Source organism: Lethenteron reissneri, chromosome 45 (assembly GCF_015708825.2).
Source record: "Lethenteron reissneri isolate LAM-NWPU_2019-01 chromosome 45, ASM1570882v1, whole genome shotgun sequence".
In the NCBI taxonomy this organism is placed as follows: Eukaryota; Metazoa; Chordata; class Hyperoartia; order Petromyzontiformes; family Petromyzontidae; genus Lethenteron; species Lethenteron reissneri.
In genome coordinates, this window is record NC_083823.1 from 6,258,443 (window position 1) to 6,280,700 (window position 22,258).

Consider the following 22,258-nt stretch of genomic DNA (forward strand, 5'->3'; position numbering starts at 1 on the left):
CCTTTGGCCTTTACCATCTTTACATGACAGCGACTCGGAAGAGATGTGGCGCTAAGGTCGACGCAGTGAATAATGACGTGTCCTTCCTGTGTGCGTGCCTGTTTTCAACAGATTTTCTTCGAATACCGCAGGAGCATCTCCAGCTCAGTGACGCGGATGAGGGGGGGGTGGTGGCTGTGACCGACCGTAAGAACCTGGGGAATGCCATCATGAAACGGGGACTTGTGACGTTCGATCCTGTATAAAAAAAATTAAGGCATGTGTTTTTGTTGTTGAAAGGGGGGGACAGGTGTCAACAGTGCCTGTGCCGGCCAGGGTGGTGTTATAGAGAGGGAGAATTGTTTGGAGCATGCAGGCGTGCGTGCGTGCAAGTGCGAATGGAGTGAGTGTGCAGAGATAAACAAAACAAATAGTGGCAGGACAAACTTCTATTCTTGTGTAAAATAGCACCAACAACGACGACGTCTTTTGAGATTTGGCACAAACTGGCACCAGCCCCATTATTTGTGATGACACACTTTACAGAGCTGATGGGTCATTTTCCACCACGTGCTTATTTAACATTTACTCTCGTTAAGCAAATAATCTGATAGCAGTATATTAAAATGTGTATATATGTACTTTTTCTTTTTTCAAATACTCGTAAATCACATTTTCTTTCCCACTGATTAAATTCTCTGCTCTTGGGTATATGCTAGAATAATCCCTTCATAAGTTAATAAAACAAGTATGTAAAAATGGTTCTTTATTTAAATAAAAAAAAGCATGCGCCTGTGCTTTTCAATGTGGTCAGACCATTAATAAAAATATGTTCTTGGGTACTTTAAAGTTTGTAACAATTTAATGTGAATCTTCGCATTCCTAATATTAATCGAAGAATAGAAACACCTAAAAATAACTAATGCATCCTACAATGCATTGTTTGCCCATTGTAAGGTAATTTGCCTAATCACTCAGCATGCGAAACAAGACATAATTTTCTGATAAAATATAATCTAGCAATTAGTGATGTTATTAAGTCATCTAATCAACTGTGCCCTAGAACCTGATTTTCTATTTAACAAACGGTCAGTTTCATGTAAAACTGTAGGTAAAAAATGTACATGAACACATGCATAGGTTGAAGTGTAAATATGCAAATCAGGGCTGGTAGCCAGTAACAGGTAAATCTTGCCATGTGACCCATCACATCAACTCACTCATCGTTAGTATTTTTTTCTAGATTTACTGTACTTTGTATGCTGATCAGATTACTTTTGTTTCCTTGTGTATATGAGGTATATGATTACGTGAACATATTTTTGTGTAGGGGTTATTTTCGGCAGTTTCAATACATATATTCTGCTTTACAAAAAAAAGAAAAAAATAGAAAAAAAAATTACACTTTGTAGGCTAATATTCATTACACGTTTGCCATATCAGCAGAGAGTTAAAAAAATGTATGCGGTGTAACATAATGGTGTACAGTATTGGAACACTGGTGGCATGTTAAAGTTGATGGCTTGCATTTCACAGCGGGTTTGCCAAGTGGCTATCTTCCTTTTCCGTGCCCCCAATGTGTGGCCTTGAACCCAAGGCTCGCCATGTGATGAGAGCGCAATAAATTATCACCCCCCCCCCCGTCACCCGCCCTGGCCCACGCACCTGGCATGTGACGGGCGCAAACCTCTGTCGCTGGAGACAAAACGAAAGCGTGCATGAATATTTTAACTTTTAATTCGCTGGGTCTGCCTGGATTGCTACGTACAGACAGTACCGGTTTGACCAAATTATGAAAACGATAGGAGGTGGTGGGGGGGAAAGGCCATACACAAGGGGCTGTTCTCGTTTTGATGACGTTATAACTTTTTTTTATTTCCCCTTCCCAAGCAAGACCAGCTCCGATTGGCTGTTGGAGCTCAAGTTGGCCGTTGCCTTATTGGTTTCCGACGGGCCCTTCTTGACGCTTGTGGTTGGCCTTGGGACGGAAGTAATCGTAGTGCGACGAGGCCATCGTAGAGTTTTATTTTTCCTCTCCTGTCTCCATCTCTTGGTGAGCCCTGGGCACTTGAACAAGATTGTTGGCGTCTGCCGGATTTAAAGAGAGAGAGAGAAAAAATATATATATTGTTCTTTAAGAGTTCGAAGCCCACCTCTTAAGGGTAATTTGCCAGTTTTTCAGACTTTAAATGGCAAATGTAGTTTCATCCTGTCCAAAGGTGCTTCCCCTTTTAGAAAACGCAGAATTACTCATGCTCTAATCAGCCTAAACAAGAGTCTTTATATGCCCTGCAACCGTAAAGGAAATGTAGAGTTACTTTTTGTTTAGTTCTGGTTAAAAAACTGACGCAGTATACATAGTGCATTTATTTTATGGGGGGGGGGGGGGGCGGGGGAAGATAGGGTGGATGAATGGGTGGTTCGCTTTATTATGACATTAACTCTGAACACTTAAAAGTTTTGTCATTTGAAAAATTGTTTTGTTGTGTAAGAAAATGTAGCTATTTTGACCCAAGAGTCTTGATTTAAACATGTAACCTATTTTAATCCACATGAAATAAAAAAAATAGCAACACCCCCAAAAAGGTGATGGTCTAACACCAGTCTCAAGGGGGTTTTAATAGTTAAGTTGCACTATAACGAGGTCAATTTAACATTAGCCCTTTGCATTTATTTCCCGTTGAATAAAACAAATATTTCACCGCAAATTTGGCATAGCCTAGAGCGTTCAACTTTTTTGCGCCCGAGTAACAAAAACGGCAGACTGGCGGATGCTCGAGGAGTGGTTTTCCCAACCTTGTGGTGCCGCTAACCACACTGATGCTACTCCGACAGGCCATGGCAAAGTGGACCGTGGAACTGTTAGCAGATATTTTAGTTTTTTCACAACAACGTGGAGTTTTTTGTGGTCCGTACAAATTTAGTGTGGGGGTCGGCAATGGTCCTCGGGTTCAGAAAAGGTTGGGAAAGCAGCACTGCTGTGGTTGGACTCTATCGCTCCTGGCATAGGCGAGGCGCGTGGTATGCATTTCCACTTTTATTTTCAGTACACTGTATGGTACAATTTTAAGTTAATTTCTATGCTTTGGGAAACACCTCTAGGTCGTTTCTGAGGTTGAACAATACAGCATCCATCAGCGCTCCGGGAATGGGGAGGCAGCCTTTGGGTGCAATGATCACATTGTGAAAGTGCCCATCGAAGGTTTATTTATGGAAGAGCTTTGTTGGTGTGGGGATTGAGACATTGAATGCTTCAACTGGCCAAATTGTATTTTTTTGTTGTGTAAATTTTAATCAAGCTCACCCGTTACCAATTTCACCACAAGGTACAATATACAATAAAAATGATTCTTTTACAAAGATGCTATGCTACTCTTGGCGTTGTTTATATATTTTTACTCTGGTTTAGCAAATACATCCGAACGTGTGTTTTTTTTGTTAATTGCCAAACATGCGGTACAGTAGTTGAAATGAACTTGTGGATGTGCTAAGATTATTTATGCACTTCACATAAACTTACATTTTTGAAGCCCTGGCTAATGGTTGTCATATCTTTATAGATGATGGCTGGAGGTAATATATAAATGCTGTATGAGGTTGGAAAAGGAATACTTGAGATTTTCTGACACAAAAGTGCAACTTCATTCATCGAGTTTGGAATTTCAAATGTGCCTAGTTGAAGGCGGTAATTAAATGCGGTCGTTTGGGCCGCACGCACGCGTGGAATTTAAATGGGAGTACACCCTGTCAGAGATGCACTCGATTAATATTCACGGTAACACTTCACGAAGATATGGTTTCATTTATACAATGCCGCACAAATTAAGTTGATACCGACTCCGAATAAAATGTGTTGCATAGTTTATTAATGGCAACGTGTGCTTGGAAAAAAACGAGCAGTCTTAATTGTAAATACAACCACTTAAGCTTATTAATGAAATGCATAAAATATCCATGAGTGGTTGTATTTACATTTTTGCAGATTAATCAAATGCACGCGCTTGCATTAAATGACTGCAAGGCTGACACGATTGCAAAGGATTAGCTTTAAAAAAACAGTTAATGTAAGTACCGCAATATACCAGCTTAACATTGCAAGCAATCCGACGCTTTTCCCATTTAATGATTAAACATTGAAAAGTCCACTAACTTTTTTGAGCGATTTCGACACCGCATTTGATATTGGTCATTTCTGGCCCGTTTAAAAACAGCCATGGTATTGTCTGTCCTTGCCATAAATTATAAAGTGCTGTGTCTCTAAAGAAGATGGTAGCCCGATTTGTGTTTGCAAAGGTTTGAATGGGAGTTGTGATGGTTATATTTGTGGAAGAAAAAAATCTGATAACACGGCTGCTGTTTAGTAAATTGTAAGTTAAAGTAATGGATTTTTAAAATATAATGTGACTTGAAATGGCATTTCATTCAACGGACTGAAAAGAAATCTCCAATTTTCTTAGTCCGCAAAGGCTTATTACAAAAAGAGCACTCAGTCGGATTAAAAGTAGGTTGGTAACTAGTCCTACGTTTGCAACTACGTAGATATTTTTTCGTACGAGAAATGGCTGAACATAAGAAGGGGAAACCGCTTGTTTGGGCACCATGCAGGATGGAGAACAACAGGAAAATGTAAAAAAAACTATTGGGAGGGAACTGGAAGAAGAGGAAGAAAATGGCTGGATGACATAAGAGATTGGTGCAAGAGATATGTGGCATAGCCTCAGCATGTTGGCACAGGATAGAGGGAAGTGGAAGCAAGTGACAACACATTGCAGTGTACACCTACTGACTTTCTGCCCATAGAGTTTGAGAAATGCAAACAATATTTGTAAAAAAAAGATTGAAATACTGTTCTGTATTATTAACATTCATATAGCTCTTGTTTAAGTTGCAAAAAAAATAATAACCTCGAAACGCTGCGAAATTTTTTTGCCAACACAAGCTGCAAGTCGGCTGCAGGGGTGCGCTCTACATGAACTAATCACCGTCACGTAACGAGCGTGTTAACCATTGTGCACATGGCCAAAGTCACCATTTGTTCTTAACGCTCCTCCTCGCGTTGACCGCTTTTTATTTCTACGACCGTCACCCAAAGACCACGTTCTGCGGGGAACACAGATTGGCCCTATCGATAACGGTAACGGTTCGCGTGCCTCGGCACTCCAAAACGAGGGTGGTGGTGGAGGCAAGTGCCATCGGTGAGAACTCATTTCATGGTCCGGCACACACGGAGGAGGAGGAGGGGTGGGTGGGGCGGGTGGTGTGGTGTGGCTCGCGTCATGCCTGGCTGCATTCCGCGTTCACGTTTCCCAGTATCCACTAAACGGCGACCACCGCGTTGGTGCCAGGGAAGTGAACGTGCCAGAGACGTTGCTTTGTGAACACGAGCTGCTCCAACAGCTGCAAGTGCTGCACCCCCCCCCCCACTCCCCCACGTGTGCGTACAGGGTGGCATTGCCTTGACGTATGGCAATATGAAATGACGATTTGATTTGTGTAGCGTCCGAATACTTTAGTATTTCAAGTGGACGTGTTGACCCGAGTGGCTTAGCAGAAGAGCGCGCGGCTACTCGACCAGGCCGTCGGAAGTTTGCGAGTTCAAATCCTGGTTTGGGGAGTTCATTTATAGCCCATCACCCCTCCGGGGTCGACACGAGTACCAAACTTTGTTGTGGAGAGGTCAGCGGTTGGTTCTCACATGGAGAAGACTTGCCTTCGCCATATGGTATTTTTACACCACTGGTTTAAGGCTGTAAACCGGAGATGAGCAATGATCATTCGGGCAGTAAATTGATTTGGCATTTGACCGTTAGCCAGCGTGCTAATTCGTACATCCGTGCAAAACGAAAACAGCAAAGCAAAAAAAAGACGAGGGTAGGACTGGCCAGTTACACAACACCTCGAAAGCCAAAAAGCAATACAGCTGAAACTGTAATGATGTAACCGTCATCTCATGTGTATGTGTATGCGTGTGTCTTTGTATGTGTCTATGTGTGTCTGTGTGCGCGCTTGTGTGTTTGGGGAGTGTCACGGTGAAACTCGCCGCGCAACGAACCGAGTTCGATTTTAGTACTCGCTCATCGTGTGAGTACTAAAATCTAGTTTTACACTTTCGGGGGTGGGCTGGTGGGTGTTGGGCTAAGTTGACTCCATGGTGGGTGTGTGGCAGATGGGGCCAGGATCACGGGCCATTCTGTAGAAGTAAAGTGGCCGTCTGTTTGCGTGGAGGAGCTCTAGCCGAGGGGATGGGGACGCGATGTGGCTGGAGCGAGCGGACGAGGGTTTGAATCCCTGCCTCGGGATGAACACGATCGCTCTCTAACCCACGACAGCTTCGGCTGCAGCGAATGTCCAACCGAGCAATTGCTCTTTTAGAACTCGATAGCGCATTATGATCGTTTGCATATGTGTTGTGTTAAGCTCGTAGATTACGCTTCAAAACAGGGTCGATGGCTTCCACGGGAATTTGTAGTGTTGGTGGGAACTAAAGTGAGGTTTGGGTTACACTGTGTAACACGATTTTTGTTCCTGGGTAGTACAGTAAGTGTTATTTTCTAATTGCTAATGCCTCAAAAGTTTGGAAAATGGCTATTATTCCCCACAAACTTTGCTTTTGTGGCCAGGACTTTGTGTGAAGGAATGACACAAATGCGCACCACGTTTTCTCATTGAAAATAGTTACATTTCAAAATAGCACTGTCCTGGTCACAAAAGTAAAGTTTGCGTTGAATAATGAGCCATTTTCTGTACTTTTGAGGCATAAACAATTGGAAAATAACACTTACTACCCAGGAACAAAAAAAATGGCGATTTTTTTTGTTAGTGTTATCATCCCCGTCTCTCTTCTACCACAAACCCCACCCCTGCCCAACACACTCACCGCCTCCGGTGAGACTCGCTAGGGTAATAATGGTTTTATGGGTTCGATTGCGTAAATGTAAACGTGTCGTTTACCCACCACCACCCGACACAGCGAATTAGTAAGGCGTTGTCACGTAAACACAACGTGCCGATGTTGTTGCGACTTCAGCACACCGCTTGTGTGTTGCAAAGTAAAACCCCCACGACATTTAAAATTGAGAGCGAACGACGTTTCGCTGGCGATTACAACGACCAGCTTCATCGGGCGATTTGCCGGAATTGTGAAGAAAGTCCTCCTGCTTCCGCTCTTGAACCGAGATCGAGGGGGGAGGGGGTTAAAGGGGTGATGGCATCACCGTGAGCCTACAACGCGCGCGTGGTTAGACGAGTCCGTTAGGGGGTCTTGAGACTTCCGTTGAGTGGCACAAGTTGGCAGCAAGGCGTCGATATTTGCGGCCACGCTGTCTCTCCTCCAGGTCGTGTCACACTCTTCGCCTCTCTCGCTCTCTCTCTCTCTATGTGAAATGCGAGTCTTTGCGGCTGAGCAGACGCGTCCTCGCGGACGAGCTGGTGGCGCTGCGAATGACCTCCATCCATCTGCAAGAGATGGGACCGTGCACCTTTAAGAGGGACAGAGGGTTGAGGGCGAGGAGGGGGGGGGGGGTTGACCTCCTGATGGGCCGGCCCGGAACACGCAACGCTCACACAAATCACAAAGCAGGAGGATGGGGGGGGGTCCCTTTGAACCAACATTGAAGTGACACTTAGGCCATTTGCACGCCCGATGGCTTGCAGGAGCGTGTTGTTGCACACAAGCAAAAACGCGTGTGACACTGCGTTAAAAGTCGTGCAGTTTTGCTTGTGTGCGTATGTGGGGAGCGATAGTGTAGTGGTTACCGCTATGCTGCGCTACGAACCCGGTGACCCGAGTTCGATTCCCGCTCACGGCCAACACCAGTGGCGATTATCTGAACCGGTCCCGGGCCTCCTCGAGGTCGACTCGGCCTCAAATTAGTATCTGGTGCAGTGCCGGATGAAGCTAGTGCGGGGCCTGTAGCATACGTTGTTATAAAGAGGCCCGAAATAAAATAACGTAAATATTAAAACACACATTTTTTACTTGCATAGTAAAGTAATTGTATGTTTTCATTTGCAATACAGCCAGAAAATACGACAAATAGCTAACCTTAAACACCCAGTCATTCGTAAAAGTTTAAGGCAGTATAGTACTATAGTAATATATCAAGTGCAGAATCACTGAACCGGAATTGATAGCCTTAAAGCATTTAGCGTGGGGCCCTTGAAAGTGCGGGGCCGTAGCATATGTAGCTACTACATGTGTAGCTACTACTTATGTAACGACTTCTGCTACTCGGATAATCCGGCACTGATCTGGTGCGGTGTGTAGTAAACATCGCCACTGGGGAGACAAAGGCGGCCGGGCGTGGTGCTAGCCACCCGCTCCCTCGTGTGCCGTTCCGGCCTTCATAGGTGCTCGCTAACAGCACTTGCCCCTACAGTCTTTTACAGGCTACACGGGAGATCTTTGTCTTTTGCAGTCGTGCGCAAAGCTGGAATAATATAAGCTCCAAACGCAATCGCCAACAGTACTACCCCGAAGAGGGAAGATTATATAATAGGCAACGTTTCTGGAAATGGCCCTTCTCTGTTATTGCTAGCCTCTGCAATTATTAAGAAGGTCCATTGCCCGTAACGTCGCCTATTATATAACTTAAAACGTGCTATGAATGTGCTCTTCAGGGCAGTATTGACAAAAGTGTTGCGTTACTGTACACACGGTTGTGGGCAGAATGTCGGTGTAACCCTCACTTAAATCTCCCTGCCGTCAAGAATGCACCCACTTTGCCACAATGATGATGATGATGATACAGAGCAATAGCCAGGGCCGATGTTCGTGTCTCTAATAACCAACACTGAGAGCCGTTGTGCATTCCATGCATGGAAACTGCAATCGATCCGTAATTGAAGGTTCAAGCCGTGTCGAGAAGAGAAAGTGAACATTGTGAAATGTTGGCCACAAGAACTCGTCTAAGTTGGAACCGTCCACTAATTTACCACATGCACCGAAGCCCACCTCTTGTCGTCTACAATACAACTTAGGCCAACGCACCCCTTATTACGAATATAAGCGTCCAATAGTTTGCGCTTTAATAACTGCATTTCTGGACTACAGTTGTTTTTATTGCACGCAAAATAGTGAGCACTTGAACTAATGCATTGTTATGTTACCGAAATAGCTTTGGCCAGGACCGAGCTGCAATGATATCACCGCTGCACTATCACCGCTGCACTGATATCACCGCTGCACTGATATCACCGCTGTACTGCCCCTTGTGTTTTGTCCACATCTTCTTGGTTCTTTCGGTAAAGTCACGTAGAAGGGAAATAATAAAATAATAAAAATAAAACATGATAAAATAATTCTCACGACGTTATTTCCCTTCTACGTGACTTTACCGAAAGAACCAAGACGATGAATCCCTGCAGTCACGAAAGCTTTAAATCGAAATTTTGTCCACATGTTATACCTTGGCTTTGTGAGTGAAGCCGGTTTGTTTGGGGGGCGGGCAGTGACCCGCCACCAGTTCATTGTGCGTTCGGTTTGATCTCAGCCCTTTCAGTGGCCCATGTGCTTATTAGACGTGGATGGCGTCGCCATAACGTCTCTCGCGGCTGGCACAAATCATTCCCCCGACCGAGGATTATTACGATCTGGCTTACACACCCTGCGAGTTAGCGATGTTCTCACCCGCTAAGCTTTTCTGACATGCGCGGTCTTGTCAAACGATCTGGATTCAATTTTGGTCGCTCCACCGGTCTTGGCCGCAGTGCTCAGTTCGCCTTCTGGATGTCAAAGTTATCGTTTCCTTTGGACCGTTTTAGTTGTGCCCCCTCCACAGCTCTCTCTCTTCTGTTTTAATCACCGTCCACGTGGGATGACTTTCGTGAAACCACAAGGGTGGGGCGGACTGGCGTTACGAGATGGAAAACATCAGCCACCACATCACACACTGACCGTTTACGATGTAGGTTTTCAGCATAGCATTGTACATCTGGCTTTGCCAGGTCAATCCCCTGGGCATTACTGACCTCAATGGAAACAAAACCCACAATAAGTATAACCCGTAAAAACAAAGTTTTTCACTATAAATCCTTTATATGCGTGGCAGCGAACTTAATATAAAGGATTTAAAAATATATTCGCCTGTGGAAGACGCGGGGATCGATCCCGCGACCTTTGGCATGGGAAGCGAGGGCGCTACCAACTGCGCTACTCCGCCACGGCCTGTGGAGGGGTTACGCTCTGGGCTCTTACACTCTGACGTTCAGCCAAAGCCATGAATGAGTTCTATTTGAATATATGTAAAATAAAATTTTTTTGCCTAAAAAGTGTAAAATTTTGGGAATTTTTTTTCACAAACAATAATTGTCTGGCACAACGAGTCTGTGTGGAAAATGTCAGCTCGATTGGATCACGGGAAGTGGGTTAAAAAACGACCGAAAGATTTGCACGGTCCTAAGCAAGCAAGCAAGCACGCGAACTTAATATAAAGGATTTAAAAAGAGGCTTGACAGTAGCAGGCTCACAAAGCGCGTTGCGACATCACGTTCAGAGTCAGAGAGAGCCGGTGAGCTCGTGAACACGGGCAAAGGCGTCGCTGTTTCAAGTCCTAAAGGGGCACACGGAATCGTCTGCGATTTCATTCGACAGCATTCTCGAAAGTTTAACGCGACGTTATCCTTGCCGGGCTCACTGTAAAGATGCCCGCTTACATACGCGCACGGTACGCGTGTGTGTACATATGTGTACAGCAGCCCCTCTTTCTTTTGTCAATCCACTGCTGGATGAGGGCCACGCCACGTGGGCAGTTGGCGGTCGTGTGACAATGCAACGCGGCTGTCCCGTTGCATGGTTTGTTGAAAGCGGGGGGGGGGGAGCCATCCGTTGGTGGAGGAGCGCAGGAGTAGAGTACAACAATGGTGGTATGTTGCTGCGCTGTCCTCCGCTGTTCACCTTGTAGCCCGGCAGCAGCTGGACACAGTCCCTGCTTTAGAGATGAAGGTCGCGCACCCAAGAACCCAACCAAAACCTGCTTAGCAGTTTCCATCATTTTGGTTGCCAGGCAAAGGTGTTGTACTGCACAGAGTCTGTGCGTCGTGCACTCAGGGAAAACGATGGGGCCACGGTGCCGAGTTCACGCTCCGCATCAGAGACGGACTCTCCACGTCAGAGAGTTTTCTCCGCATGACAGAAAGACTCTCTCTTTCGGACATGCTTGACTCGCCACGAAACTACTTCCTCCCGTGGAGCGCCCTTGCGACGGGCATCCTCCGTGGGCACGGGCACGCCTTCACACATCCGCGCCAAGCTGTTTCCACTTAACAATCGGGGCCTTCTCTTCACCCCCCCCCCCCCACTTCTCTCTCTCTCTTGGAAACCTCTCAAAAAGCCCAAGCTCAAGCCCAGCCCAGCTTAGAATGTGGCCGCTTGTTAGAATTCCGACGTGGACTTTTACGGCGCGCGCGCGCGGTGGTAATCGCATATGCGGCCAACGCCCTGCAATTAAAACATTTCCCCACACGCACACACACACACACGTGTGGTTCGCGTGTGTGTGTGTGTGCGTGACGGTGGCGCCGTCGTTAACGCATTGCGCTACGAACCCGGCGAACCGAGTTCGATTCCCGCTCACAGCTAGCAGCCGGTGACAAATGTCCGAACCGTTCCAGAATATTTTTTTGTGGTTATTGGATGAACCCGATTAGCCATAAAGCTCTTTTCCACAGATGTGCAGTCGTTTCAGAGATTTTCCTGGGCCACCCACCCCCCCCCACTAGATCGACTCAGCCTTAAATGAGTTACCTGTTGGCCACACATCCCTTCGCTTGCAGCCCGTTGAGGCTTTCACGAGAGATCTGTGCGGTGTGTGTGCCCCTGTTCCCAATTCCAGAGAAACTGCGCAAAGTCCATGCGTGACCCCGTCTTTAATGCTTAATTGTCGTCAATGCGACATTCCTCTAGCAACGCGACATGTTCACCGCGCGGTTTAAAATAGGCCCCGTGTTTGTCTGCGGGCGTTGACTTGGTCAGCGTAAAAGAAGACTTCTATTCTAACAAACCGCAAATAATCCTGGTGGCGTTGGTGGTGGGGGAGCTCCTTGAGCGTCTAGACATGACAGCCGAGGGCGGCTCGCGTTTCTGTTGGCGTGGGAGTCACGATTTCGTCGTCGTCAAAAAAAACCACACAAACACGCGTTGAGCCTCGCGTGTTATTTTACGCACTCGCCTTGCTCGGAGGAGAGTGCCCAAACGACGCCTCGGAATGGTTGCGTGATGGAGTACTGATTTTGGATTGATTGCTTGGATGTCCGTGGGTCTACGGATGAAGGCGACTTTGCCGGCGAAGATGTGTCTCGACGTTTGGCGGGGCTCATTGGCGATTCGGTGAAAATCCACCAGAGTCCCCGTAGACTCGCATCGAGGTGCACAGGCTCGCAAAGAGAGCCACAGAGAACCCCCGAAGACTCGCACAGAGGACCCGCAGCGAGAGAGGCGTTATCTAGATTTGGTGGAGAGAGAGAGTCGAATTGCAGGTCACGGCAGGAGGCAATCGGGAAACGGGTTGGAGGGAACAGCTGGTATCGTACTCTCGGCCGCATTATTAGCGGGGCCCCAAGTTTATATGGCGTGCACTTGCCAATAAACATCCGCTAACACGGCAGCATTTGTTTAACGAGCCTGGAAAGCCGAAGAGAACAAGAGGGTCCCAGTGCTCCAAGATTTTGCTCGCTTAAACAAACGCTGCTCCTGCTGCTGCATAACATTGCTCTGTCTGTAACGCCAAGAAGCCGATGGACTAGAAAGTGATTGTATTCGTGTAATTGGCATGCGTGTTGTGTTTTTTATTGATATCTTGAGACGGCACAGAGGCAGTTTTGCTTGTGTGTATATGTGTGTGCGTATGTATAGGTGCTCGCTAACAGCACTTGCCCCTACAGTCTGTTAAGGCTATACAGGGGATCTTTGTCTTTGTATGTGGGGAGCGGTGGTGTAGCGGTTAGCGCTACGCTGCGCTACGAACCCGGTGACCCGAGTTCGATTCCCGCTCACGGCCAACACCAGTGGCGATTATCTCAACAGGCCATGGGGCCTCCCCTAGGTCGACTCAGCCTCAAATTAGTACCTGGTGCGATGTGTAAACATCGCCACTGGGGACACAAATGCGGTGAGGCGTGGTGCTGGTCACCCACCCCATCGTGTATCTTGCCGGCTTTCATAGGTGCTCGCTAACAGCACTTGTCCCAACAGTCTGTTAAGGCTACACGGGGCATCTTTGTATTTTACCCTATAGACGGCATCGCTCCCCGGGGTTGATAATTAACGCTGCGCTGCACATTCTCGTTCATTAATAATTTACTTTAAAAATTTAGGTGGGCCCTCCCTGCCCTGGGCCGAAAAAAAAATGATTCGGGGGGGGGGGGGTGACACTCACCCAGACTACAGTAAAAACTCCGTGGCTTTTTAGAAATGCCTTTTTGGACTCATCAATTCCGCATGAGCCTCTGGCCCAAATGTCCCTCGCCTCGATGAATCCCCACCACCACCATCCCCACCCCCTTCAGAAGCTAAGCAGCGTTGGGAGCCCGGGCAGTGCTTGAGAGGTCTGCGGCCACGAAACGCGTGACACAGGTGCTATAGGCTTCGTGGGCAGTAGAGGCCGTTCAGCGCTGCCCCCAGGCCCGCCGATGTCTCGGCACGTGGCCACCGATCTGGCACGTGTCTTGTTGTCTCCAGGTCGCTCACCACCCACGTGCATTTATTTGTCCATCTCAGTGACCGTATCGTCCCTGTCTACGGCTCTCCCATGTACGTGTGTGTGTAGTGTAGCGGTTAGCGCGCTGCGCTACGAACCTGGCGGCCCAGGTTCGATTCCCGCTCACGGCGAACACCAGTGACGATTATCTGAACCGGTACCGGGCCTCCCCTAGGTCGACTCAGCCTCAAATGAGTACCTGGTGCGATGTGTAAACATCGCCACCAGCAGGTCGTGAAACTCAACACAAAATGCCCTGGTTTAAGGCACGGACATTGAGTAACCTTTTACCATCTTCCAAAAGAGAATTGTTTCGCTACTCTCGCGCGGTCGTCTCTTGCAAAAGTCTCCAATCATCTCACAATTCTTCTGCCGTGTGGCATGGGGAGTTGGGGGGGGGGGACAACAGCTTGTACAGGGTGCTTTAAAAAAAGTTAACACAGAATTTGCAAAAATATCACGAGAAATTTGCCTCCGGGCTCTTGAGACCACCTGGAGAAGATTCCAGGCCAAGCGTTGACAATGATGGTGATCAAGTGGAGACTCTTTGACGCTATTAATATACATTTGTTATCATGTTACAGTGTAGTATTATCCGTTCTTTTTCCATTATAAACGATAGTCACCATATAAAGTGTCAACATTGTTTTGAAGCACCCTTAACCTGGGGGTGCGAGATTCCCTTTCTGGGGTTGTGCGAGACACAGCCAGATGTTTAGAAGGTAAATCACCGAAAAAAAAACTAATTGAACACGAGCACATAAATACAACAACTTTGTTTCATTAAACCCTATGTATTCATTAACATGATTTTTTTTATGTAACGACTGAGAACGAAATGGGGTGCAAGGCTGCAGTAAAGGTTAAGTACCACTGGTCTAGATGACGTCACAGTTGAACGTTATCGAAGGTGGTGGCAGTCGACGTCGTACGCACTGGCGGAGCCAGGGGGGGTGGCACGTGCCCCCCCCCCCCCCCCCCAATGATCCGATCGAAATCCCTCATTTCGATCGGATCATTGGGGTTTATTACTAACTAGCTTTACTACCCGGATTCGCCCGATACTTGGATTAATACACGGCCAACGCGGAGGGTGGGGGGGGGATGCGTGACGTCAGCAGGCACACTGCGTGACGTCAGCAGGCACACTGCGTGACGTCAGCAGGCACACTGCGTGACGTCAGCAGGCACACTGCGTGACGTCAGCAGGCACACTGCGTGACGTCAGCAGGCACACTGCGTGACGCTGCCGCGTGTGGGCGCCATCGACGCACACCCGTCGAATAAAAAGCAAGGGACAAGTCTTCTTGGTTCTTTCGGTAAAGTCACGTAGAAGGGAAATAATAAAATAATAAAAATAAAAAATAAAATGAAAGTATTATAATTTTTATTATTTTATTATTTCCCTTCTACGTGACTTTACCGAAAGAACCAAGAAGATGAATCCCTGCAGTCACGAAAGCTTTAAATCGAAAAAGGGGCAAGTCCTTACTAACTAACAACTCCTCTATCATTTTTCATTTCTGGAGGGGTTGCCCCCTCCCCTCTACCTGAAAATCCTGGCTCTGCCATTGGCTGTACGGATTGTAACGATACCTGCAACGGTGTGTGGCGCTGATGCGAGTGATGGTTTGGGCTTTAGGGGCCGTCCATAAATGACGTCACGAGATTTTGGACGATTTTTGAACCCCCCCCCCCCCCCCCATCGTCACACGGCATCACAAAAGTCAGACCCCCCCCTCAAATATGACGTCACAAAGCTCTGCCCCCCCCGCCCCCCAAAAAATAAAACATGCTTCAAATCGCTTTAAACTATTGTCATTGAAGTGCGTATTTAATGTGGCGCTGTACTCTGATGTTGTAGGAGAAAACATTTATTTAAAAGTCTATTTAATTATGTAGAACGTGTTGTCTATATTTATTTAAAATTGCGCATTTAGATGTGACGTCACACATCGTCCCAAATGTCTGACCCCCCCCCTAGGTGCGTGACGTCATTTATGGACGGCCCCTTACCACAATTTGCAGTTTGGCGATTCTTTGATTGTCCAATGGGCTTCATCATTACAACTCTCTTTTGCTTGGATTGAGTCTGTCAGCGTGTAAACTTAACACAATTTAGACTTCACTCACCACATCCTGAATGCATTAACGGGCTTGGGGAAAATATCAAGGACTAATATTTGGACTGTGGGGCTGCGTGATGGGCAGCAGAGAAGCATCGTTGGGCATCTGTAACAAAAAATTGCTTCATAGCTCATTGGATTTCTCCAGGATAAATAAAGATCCTGATTCATCGCAGCAAAATCCATTCTTGTAACCTACTTCTCTGCTTCCACGTGTATGTATTCACTGACCAGCACGGTGTGGTATGATCAAACAACCGCATGGCGTGGGGAGGCTCTCATCCAGCAGTGGATTTGTACATTTACACAGATAAGTATTTACGAATTGGACAGGTGTGTTGGAAGGGCTCATGCACGATTATCCTTCCTATTAATTTTCCAAACCATTTTCGTTTTAATTTTTTACTTCTTTCGCACCGTACGTAGCCCACCCTGCCAATCAGAGGTGCGGGGGAAGGACAACAAACTAAACACAAAACGCAGTTCTCAAGAAAGCCAGTTATCAATCCAGATGATCTAAAAGTGAATACTGTAGCTCCAGTGGCTTCCTAATATCAGAAGGAGGAGCATCCCAGACGGCCGCAGAAGCGCATCTGAAAGCGCACGCGACGATGCGGTGACCACCGTCTTTGCTCGATGGCCCAGCCACAAGAGCCGACGCTGCGAGGGTGACCGGATTTAGTCGGGCACTTCATTGCGGTGAAAGAGCGAAAGAAGGAACCGTCCAGGGTCGAAGCGGGACACCCAGTCAAACGTCTCACCGCTCAAACGTGTACTCGCTCTCCGCCCTGAAGAAGTAAATGTGGGACTTGAACTGCAACTTGAAGACGTAGTCCTTTAGAATCCCATCTGACTCGGAGGGCAGCGTTATGCTGTAGCCCAGCACGGGCAGGCTGGCCAGGGGGAAGTTGTCCTGCGAGAGACAAGGCGAGCATTCTTGTTGTTGTCACCACACCAGAGAATTGTCACTTGAGTCTCGAGATTGTTATTCAGGAGAGTCCCTCCAAAGTTGTCACATCAGGGTGGCGGCGGCTGACGATTGTTACGTGTTTATGAAATTTATGTAAATACTATATTCTTGGTTTTTTCGGTAAAGTCACGTAGAAGGAAGCAATAAAACAATAAAAATATGACACAATAAAATTCTCACGACGTTTAGATTGCAACACAAGCAATCATCATCATGTGTGAAAACCACAGCAAGAAAATTAGATAAAATGGCGGTTTAAAAAAAAGTTATTGCTGTGGTTTTCACACCTGATGATGATTGCTTGTGTTGCAATCGAAACGTCGTGAGAATTGTATTGTTTAATATTTTTATTATTTTATTGTTTCTCTTCTACGTGACTTTACCGAAAGAACCAAGAATATGAATCCCTGCAGTCACGAAAGCTTTACATCGAAATTCATGTAAATACTGTTCTGTACGCGGGTAGTTTTACAACTTCGACAAAATTTGCACCGCTGCGCCAGCACGCAAATTGGCACGGGATCTTGAACGTCCGCTCTCAAGCAGACAGAGCCGATTGTCACGCAGTGTTAACCAGGGCAGCCTGCCAGAGTCGAGCTGGGAGCCTCTGTAACAATCGGCGACCACGCTACCGCTGGGCCGTGTCACCGCCACGGTGAGATGCGGCACGACCCAGTCGGTTTTTATTTTTCTCGCGGTTGTGCCGTTCTACTCTCTGATATGTTTTCGGATCGTACCGAAACGTCGGGCATCCTGGCCGAACAAACACCCATGCTGGGCACTTCTTCGGGCAACTTGAATTTGACGTTTCACGAAGACGCTCACAGGGCGTGGAGCGAAACGTCGGACCTCGTGCCGAACGCGTAGCTTAAATATGCGAAGACGAGATGCAGCAAAGTAAGCATTGAGCGATGCTGCCCTCAGGTGGAGCGTCTTGAGACCAGTGCTCTGATGATGATGCTGCTTGGTGCTAATAATGATGTTTGGTGATGATGATGATTGGTGATGATGATGGTGATGTTTGGTGATGATGATGATGGTGTTTGGTGATGATGATGGTGTTTGGTGGTGATGATGATGATGATGTTTGGTGATGATGATGATGATTGTTGATGATGATGGTGATGTTTGGTGATGATGATGCTTGGTGGTGATGCTTGGTGGTGATGATGTTTGGTGACGACACATGCTGGATGCAGTAAATGAGAAGAGAGAACGGAGAAAAATACTATTTTGGGCGAAAAATTCGCCATTCGTTGGCATTATTTGGTATTAATGCGCTATTCTATGTATGTGTATGATGATGTATTTGTGTTAGAGCTAAATGCCAACGTTGAGGTCTGCTCGCCAGCAGAGGGCTGCAGGAGATAGTCCGTGCAGCTTTGCTGTTCCCCCTCCGTTGACAGAGCGCAGGCTGCAGTGGTTTCCTGTATGGTCCGTAGACTAGCATTGCCTTGAGACGATTCCACTCCTGCGTAAAACTGGCAGTACGTTCAGGAGCTAAATGCCAACGTTGAGCTCTGCTAGGCAAGAGATGGCTTCAGGAGAGAGCGAGAGCGAGAATGGTTTTGCTGTTTCTCCTCCGTTGAACGAGCGCGGGCCCCCAGCTGGTCGCTCTGCGGCCCGTAGCGTTTCCCACGCGGGGAAGATCTACGCTCACCTGGTGAGTTTTGTAGAAGAAGAGGCAGAAGTTGGTGAAGACGACCCAGAGTTTCTGCCAGCCGCTGTTGTTCTTGAACTTTCTCAGGAGGTAGCCAGACAGCTGGTTCTGACGGACGCGCAGAGAGAGAGCAAAGACCACCCGGCGTGAGATCTACAACGAAGACTGTCGACGACGATGCGCATCACCTTACAATGTAGGAATCGCGCACGCACGCACGTACGCACGTGCGGTGTCCCTGTGCCAATCCTCTGTTGGACGATAGTCTCCCCACTCCGTGCGCGCCACGGGAGCGTTACTTTCACCATTGCTGCATTGACCACGGCTGGCCGAGGGCTGCTTGGTGAAGGCGAGGAGCATAGGAGGTGTGGGAGCATAGAAGTACATTCCAACGGTACATTTCGCAGCACTGCCCTTTTGACGCCCCCACAATGCAGGACTTCCACAACCTCTCCGTGCTTTGTGATCAACCATCCATGCACTGTCCAGGCTGCGGCCCTGCTTAGCTTGAGATCTGATGAGATCGGGGGTGGGGGTGAATTCTGGGCGATTATACACCGGGACAGTTATCTTTGTTCGTTTCTTTTGTTTCTAATCGAGCTGCTATTACGGGTTCACGTTTGTCACTTAGCAATTTCACGAACGCACGCGTCCACGATGAAATATACCAACGTACGGGCTGAACCTACGGGCACGCGGCCGCTTAAATTCGTCGCGGCGACGCGGACCGGCGGGCGGGCGGTGCCGTTTGCCTCTCGCCGCAGAGGTCACGGTTCGAATCCAGCGGGGAGCCATGATTAATATCGTCGGTGTCTTTTTTTTATGAATGCACCGTCTGTTTGTCGCAGCGGTCGTTGCAGATCACGTGGCGCTATTGACAAGATCGTGGCCATCGCGCGCCGGTGTCACGGTCCAAATTAGAAACGTTTATCCTGCAAATTGGTCAAATTGGAACGTTGAGTAATTGCGCAACCCCCCCCACCCCCACACCTACTGCTACATCTTAGCAAGACCCTCCTGAAAGAGAGTTATGAGAAAGACATTTCTGTAGTGAAATATCTGTGTCTGTTTACATGCCACGTCCCTTCTCAAACAGATCATGGCCTTCTTCCATGAACCTCGCTCCACGCTATTTATCGAGACATTCGTACGACACCCTCCCAGTTGCATCCAATTGTTCAAATTTCTTCTGCAGCCTTAATCACTTTATTCACCGGCATTTTGTGCCTCTAATGTTCCCAGTCAACATCCATGCACATTCAACGTCTTGTTTTCTCATAACATGTCCGAGAAATCTAACGTTCCCTTCTCCAATTATTCTCATTGAACGTCTCATTGTGTACCTCCCGCTTTCCGTGGAGAAAAATAAGGTATGTTGCTCATCTTGTACGGAAATACATTGACAACATTCCAACATGAGCATTTTGTCCAACAAGCCATCTCGAGAGACTATTGCAACCCTAGTTCCCTGACTGAACACCGAACAAATGTTTCGGTTTGCTTTCGCACGTGTTCGCTGCGAACGCGTGCGGGCAAAGTTGCAGACCTAAGAGGAGTGGTTGTAACCGAGTCAGGCAATAGAACACGGCTCTAAGAACTCGACGGAAAGACTGTGCCCAACATCCGCAGGGCGCAAATCCCCCACGCAACTCGGGGCTCTATAAAGTTGGAACGTTGCTTCAATTCATACATTATTCAGGTAGATCGCTGCGCTGCGGACATTTTTATTGTATCCGCACGCAGCACTTTGCTGTTTCATTCAAATCCTCGTGGACAGAATTCACCGAGGCAGCTTTTTATTGTTCGTTCTCGTGCACTCGAATCTGCCCGAGGATGAAATCCATCCGTGCGGAGCTTTGAGTTGCGGCACCACCTACGTATAAAACAAAATGAGACCAGGCGGCAGGCTACCAAAGTGGGAGGAAGGGCGAAGAAACGGGGAAACTGGAGCCCAGGTTCATTCCTTGCTTCACACCAACGCGACGTCAATGGGCTTCACCATCTAAGCAGTGGATTGGCAAAGGGGCTGCGAATGACCGATCCGTAATGAAGGGTATTCTTTCGGGTTAGATCGCGTAAGTGTAAACGTGCCGTTAACCCACCGCCACCCGACACACAGCCAATTAGTAAGATTTGCCACGTCAACAAAACGATTAGCTACGGCTCCATAATAACGGATAAATATATATATCGGTCGCAGAAGCCTACGTGTTAAACCCGAACCACGAGTCGTTCATATTCAATACCTGCTGCATGTTTAGGTAGTCACCAAAGGAGAGGCTGGCACGTCGGTACCAGCAGACGTGGGCAAGAGAATTACATCGCCAGTGGCGGTAGCCCGGGCGCGGAGAAGGAGGTCGGGGCCGCGGGGACGGCGGTGACGGGGTCAGGGCTGCGAGAGCGTCGGAGGGGGGGCGTAGAGGGACAGCGCACGCACGCACGAGACGGAGAGGGAAAAGACGGCGGTGCGAGTCAGGCGTTTCGAATTCGCTTCGACGGGGCGCGAGGCGAGCACTCGAGAGCGGTGGGTGGGCGCAAGGGGCTGCGGTCGCAGCGGAGACCCAGGGGCCGGAGGGGGCCCCTCTGGGCGTCCGGGCTACGAAGAGAGAGGGGGGGGGAGAGAGGAGGAAATTGGGAGGAGTGGGGGGGGGGGTTTGGTTAGGTGGGGCGCATTTTTGTTCCTTGCCGACCGCGCTACGCCGACTGTGCGAAAGGGCTGTCACCGCCACGGTTGGCTACGTACGGGTGCGAGAGAAGTTCAACGTACACACGAGAGGGTGTGCGTGCGTGCTTGCGCGCGTGCGTGAACCAACCGGGTGCCTGCTGCAGTATTTCAACCACCAATTTCAATCGTAAAGCCCGGGGGGGGGGGGCAGGGGGGGACTAGGTACAAGCAACAGCCGGGTGGTCGAAGAAACCGATGGACAAAAGTTGAAAAGGAAAAACGCGAAGACGGAGGGCGACACGAGGCAAGAGACGGAGGTCTAAAAGGGAAATCAAATGCAGCAGCGGCAGCAGCGGCAGCAACAGCAGCGGCAGCTGACACCGCAAGAACTGCCGGTCACAGCCTGGCTCGGCGTGCCGGTTGTAGAGGGGAAAGGAGAGTTGAATAAAAAAAAACACAGACAGACTGATGACAACAGCGGGGAGAAAACAAATCGGAACGGGTATCTTCCCGGGAGACAAGATCCACACAGATCCAACTGGAGAAAAGAAGGAAGAGAGTGAATGGTGCACGCCCTGAAATGAAGATACAACAAGGGCAGTCGGGAGGAAAACAACGCCTCAATGTGGATGACGAGGAGGGTCCCGCGTTTGTTCCCGGTGTCGGTGTCGGTGGTGGACACGTGCCGGGCAAATTTTTTGACGACGTTGAACGTTCACCTCGGGAGACCGAACGCGACGGTTCGAGTCGAGCGCCGGGATGTCGCTCTGCGTGTCCCAGCCGCAACTCGCCGCTCCGCTGCGACCCCTAACCCCAACCCCCGAACCCAACCGCGGCGTGCCACTGCGCCGTTCGTGTCCACATTACAAACAAACTCAACGCGTCCGTCGATCACGCCGGGGCATCGCGAAGCGAGCGTGCGTTCTATCGGCGACGCTTCGGCCGATGACCCTTCTTCACGGCACGTGGAGAGGGTCAGGGAGGTCGAGTGAATGTCTACAGATTTCGCCGTTACACACGGACACCCAAGGCAGTTCAAATGACGCCACTAACTTGTTTGGCGTCGTTCTCCGATCCACGCGTCCCAAACCCGCTGCGTCTCTCAGTGTAATTCGGCAGCACGTGTCATCTCCGCGCTCTTCAAGTTTGCGCCCCATTTATACT

The 22,258-nt window shown here is 48.4% G+C and overlaps 2 protein-coding genes across 3 annotated transcripts in view; one reads left to right on the plus strand and one right to left on the minus strand.

Annotated features, from left to right (window-relative positions):
- The window catches only part of LOC133353964 (serine/threonine-protein kinase 25-like), a 36,749-nt gene extending 33,407 nt beyond the window's left edge, over positions 1–3,342 (plus strand). The window contains exon 11 of the mRNA XM_061570497.1: positions 112–3,342. Within this exon, the coding sequence (XP_061426481.1) occupies positions 112–151 (40 nt within the window). The 3' untranslated portion in view covers positions 152–3,342. The remainder of the gene's footprint in view (positions 1–111) is intronic.
- Positions 3,343–3,823: 481 nt separating this feature from the next.
- LOC133353957 (FERM, ARHGEF and pleckstrin domain-containing protein 1-like) overlaps positions 3,824–22,258 on the minus strand; it is a 104,607-nt gene continuing 86,172 nt past the window's right edge. Inside the window, exons 24-27 of one of the 2 annotated variants that reach the window (XM_061570491.1) lie at positions 20,676–20,821; positions 18,430–18,537; positions 16,561–16,712; positions 3,824–7,434 (exon numbers count right to left, since the gene is read on the minus strand). In XM_061570491.1, the coding sequence (XP_061426475.1) occupies positions 7,353–7,434; positions 16,561–16,712; positions 18,430–18,537; positions 20,676–20,821 (488 nt within the window). In that variant the 3' untranslated portion in view covers positions 3,824–7,352. The remainder of the gene's footprint in view (positions 7,435–16,560; positions 16,713–18,429; positions 18,538–20,675; positions 20,822–22,258) is intronic. The other variant, XM_061570490.1, reaches the window with a different exon arrangement.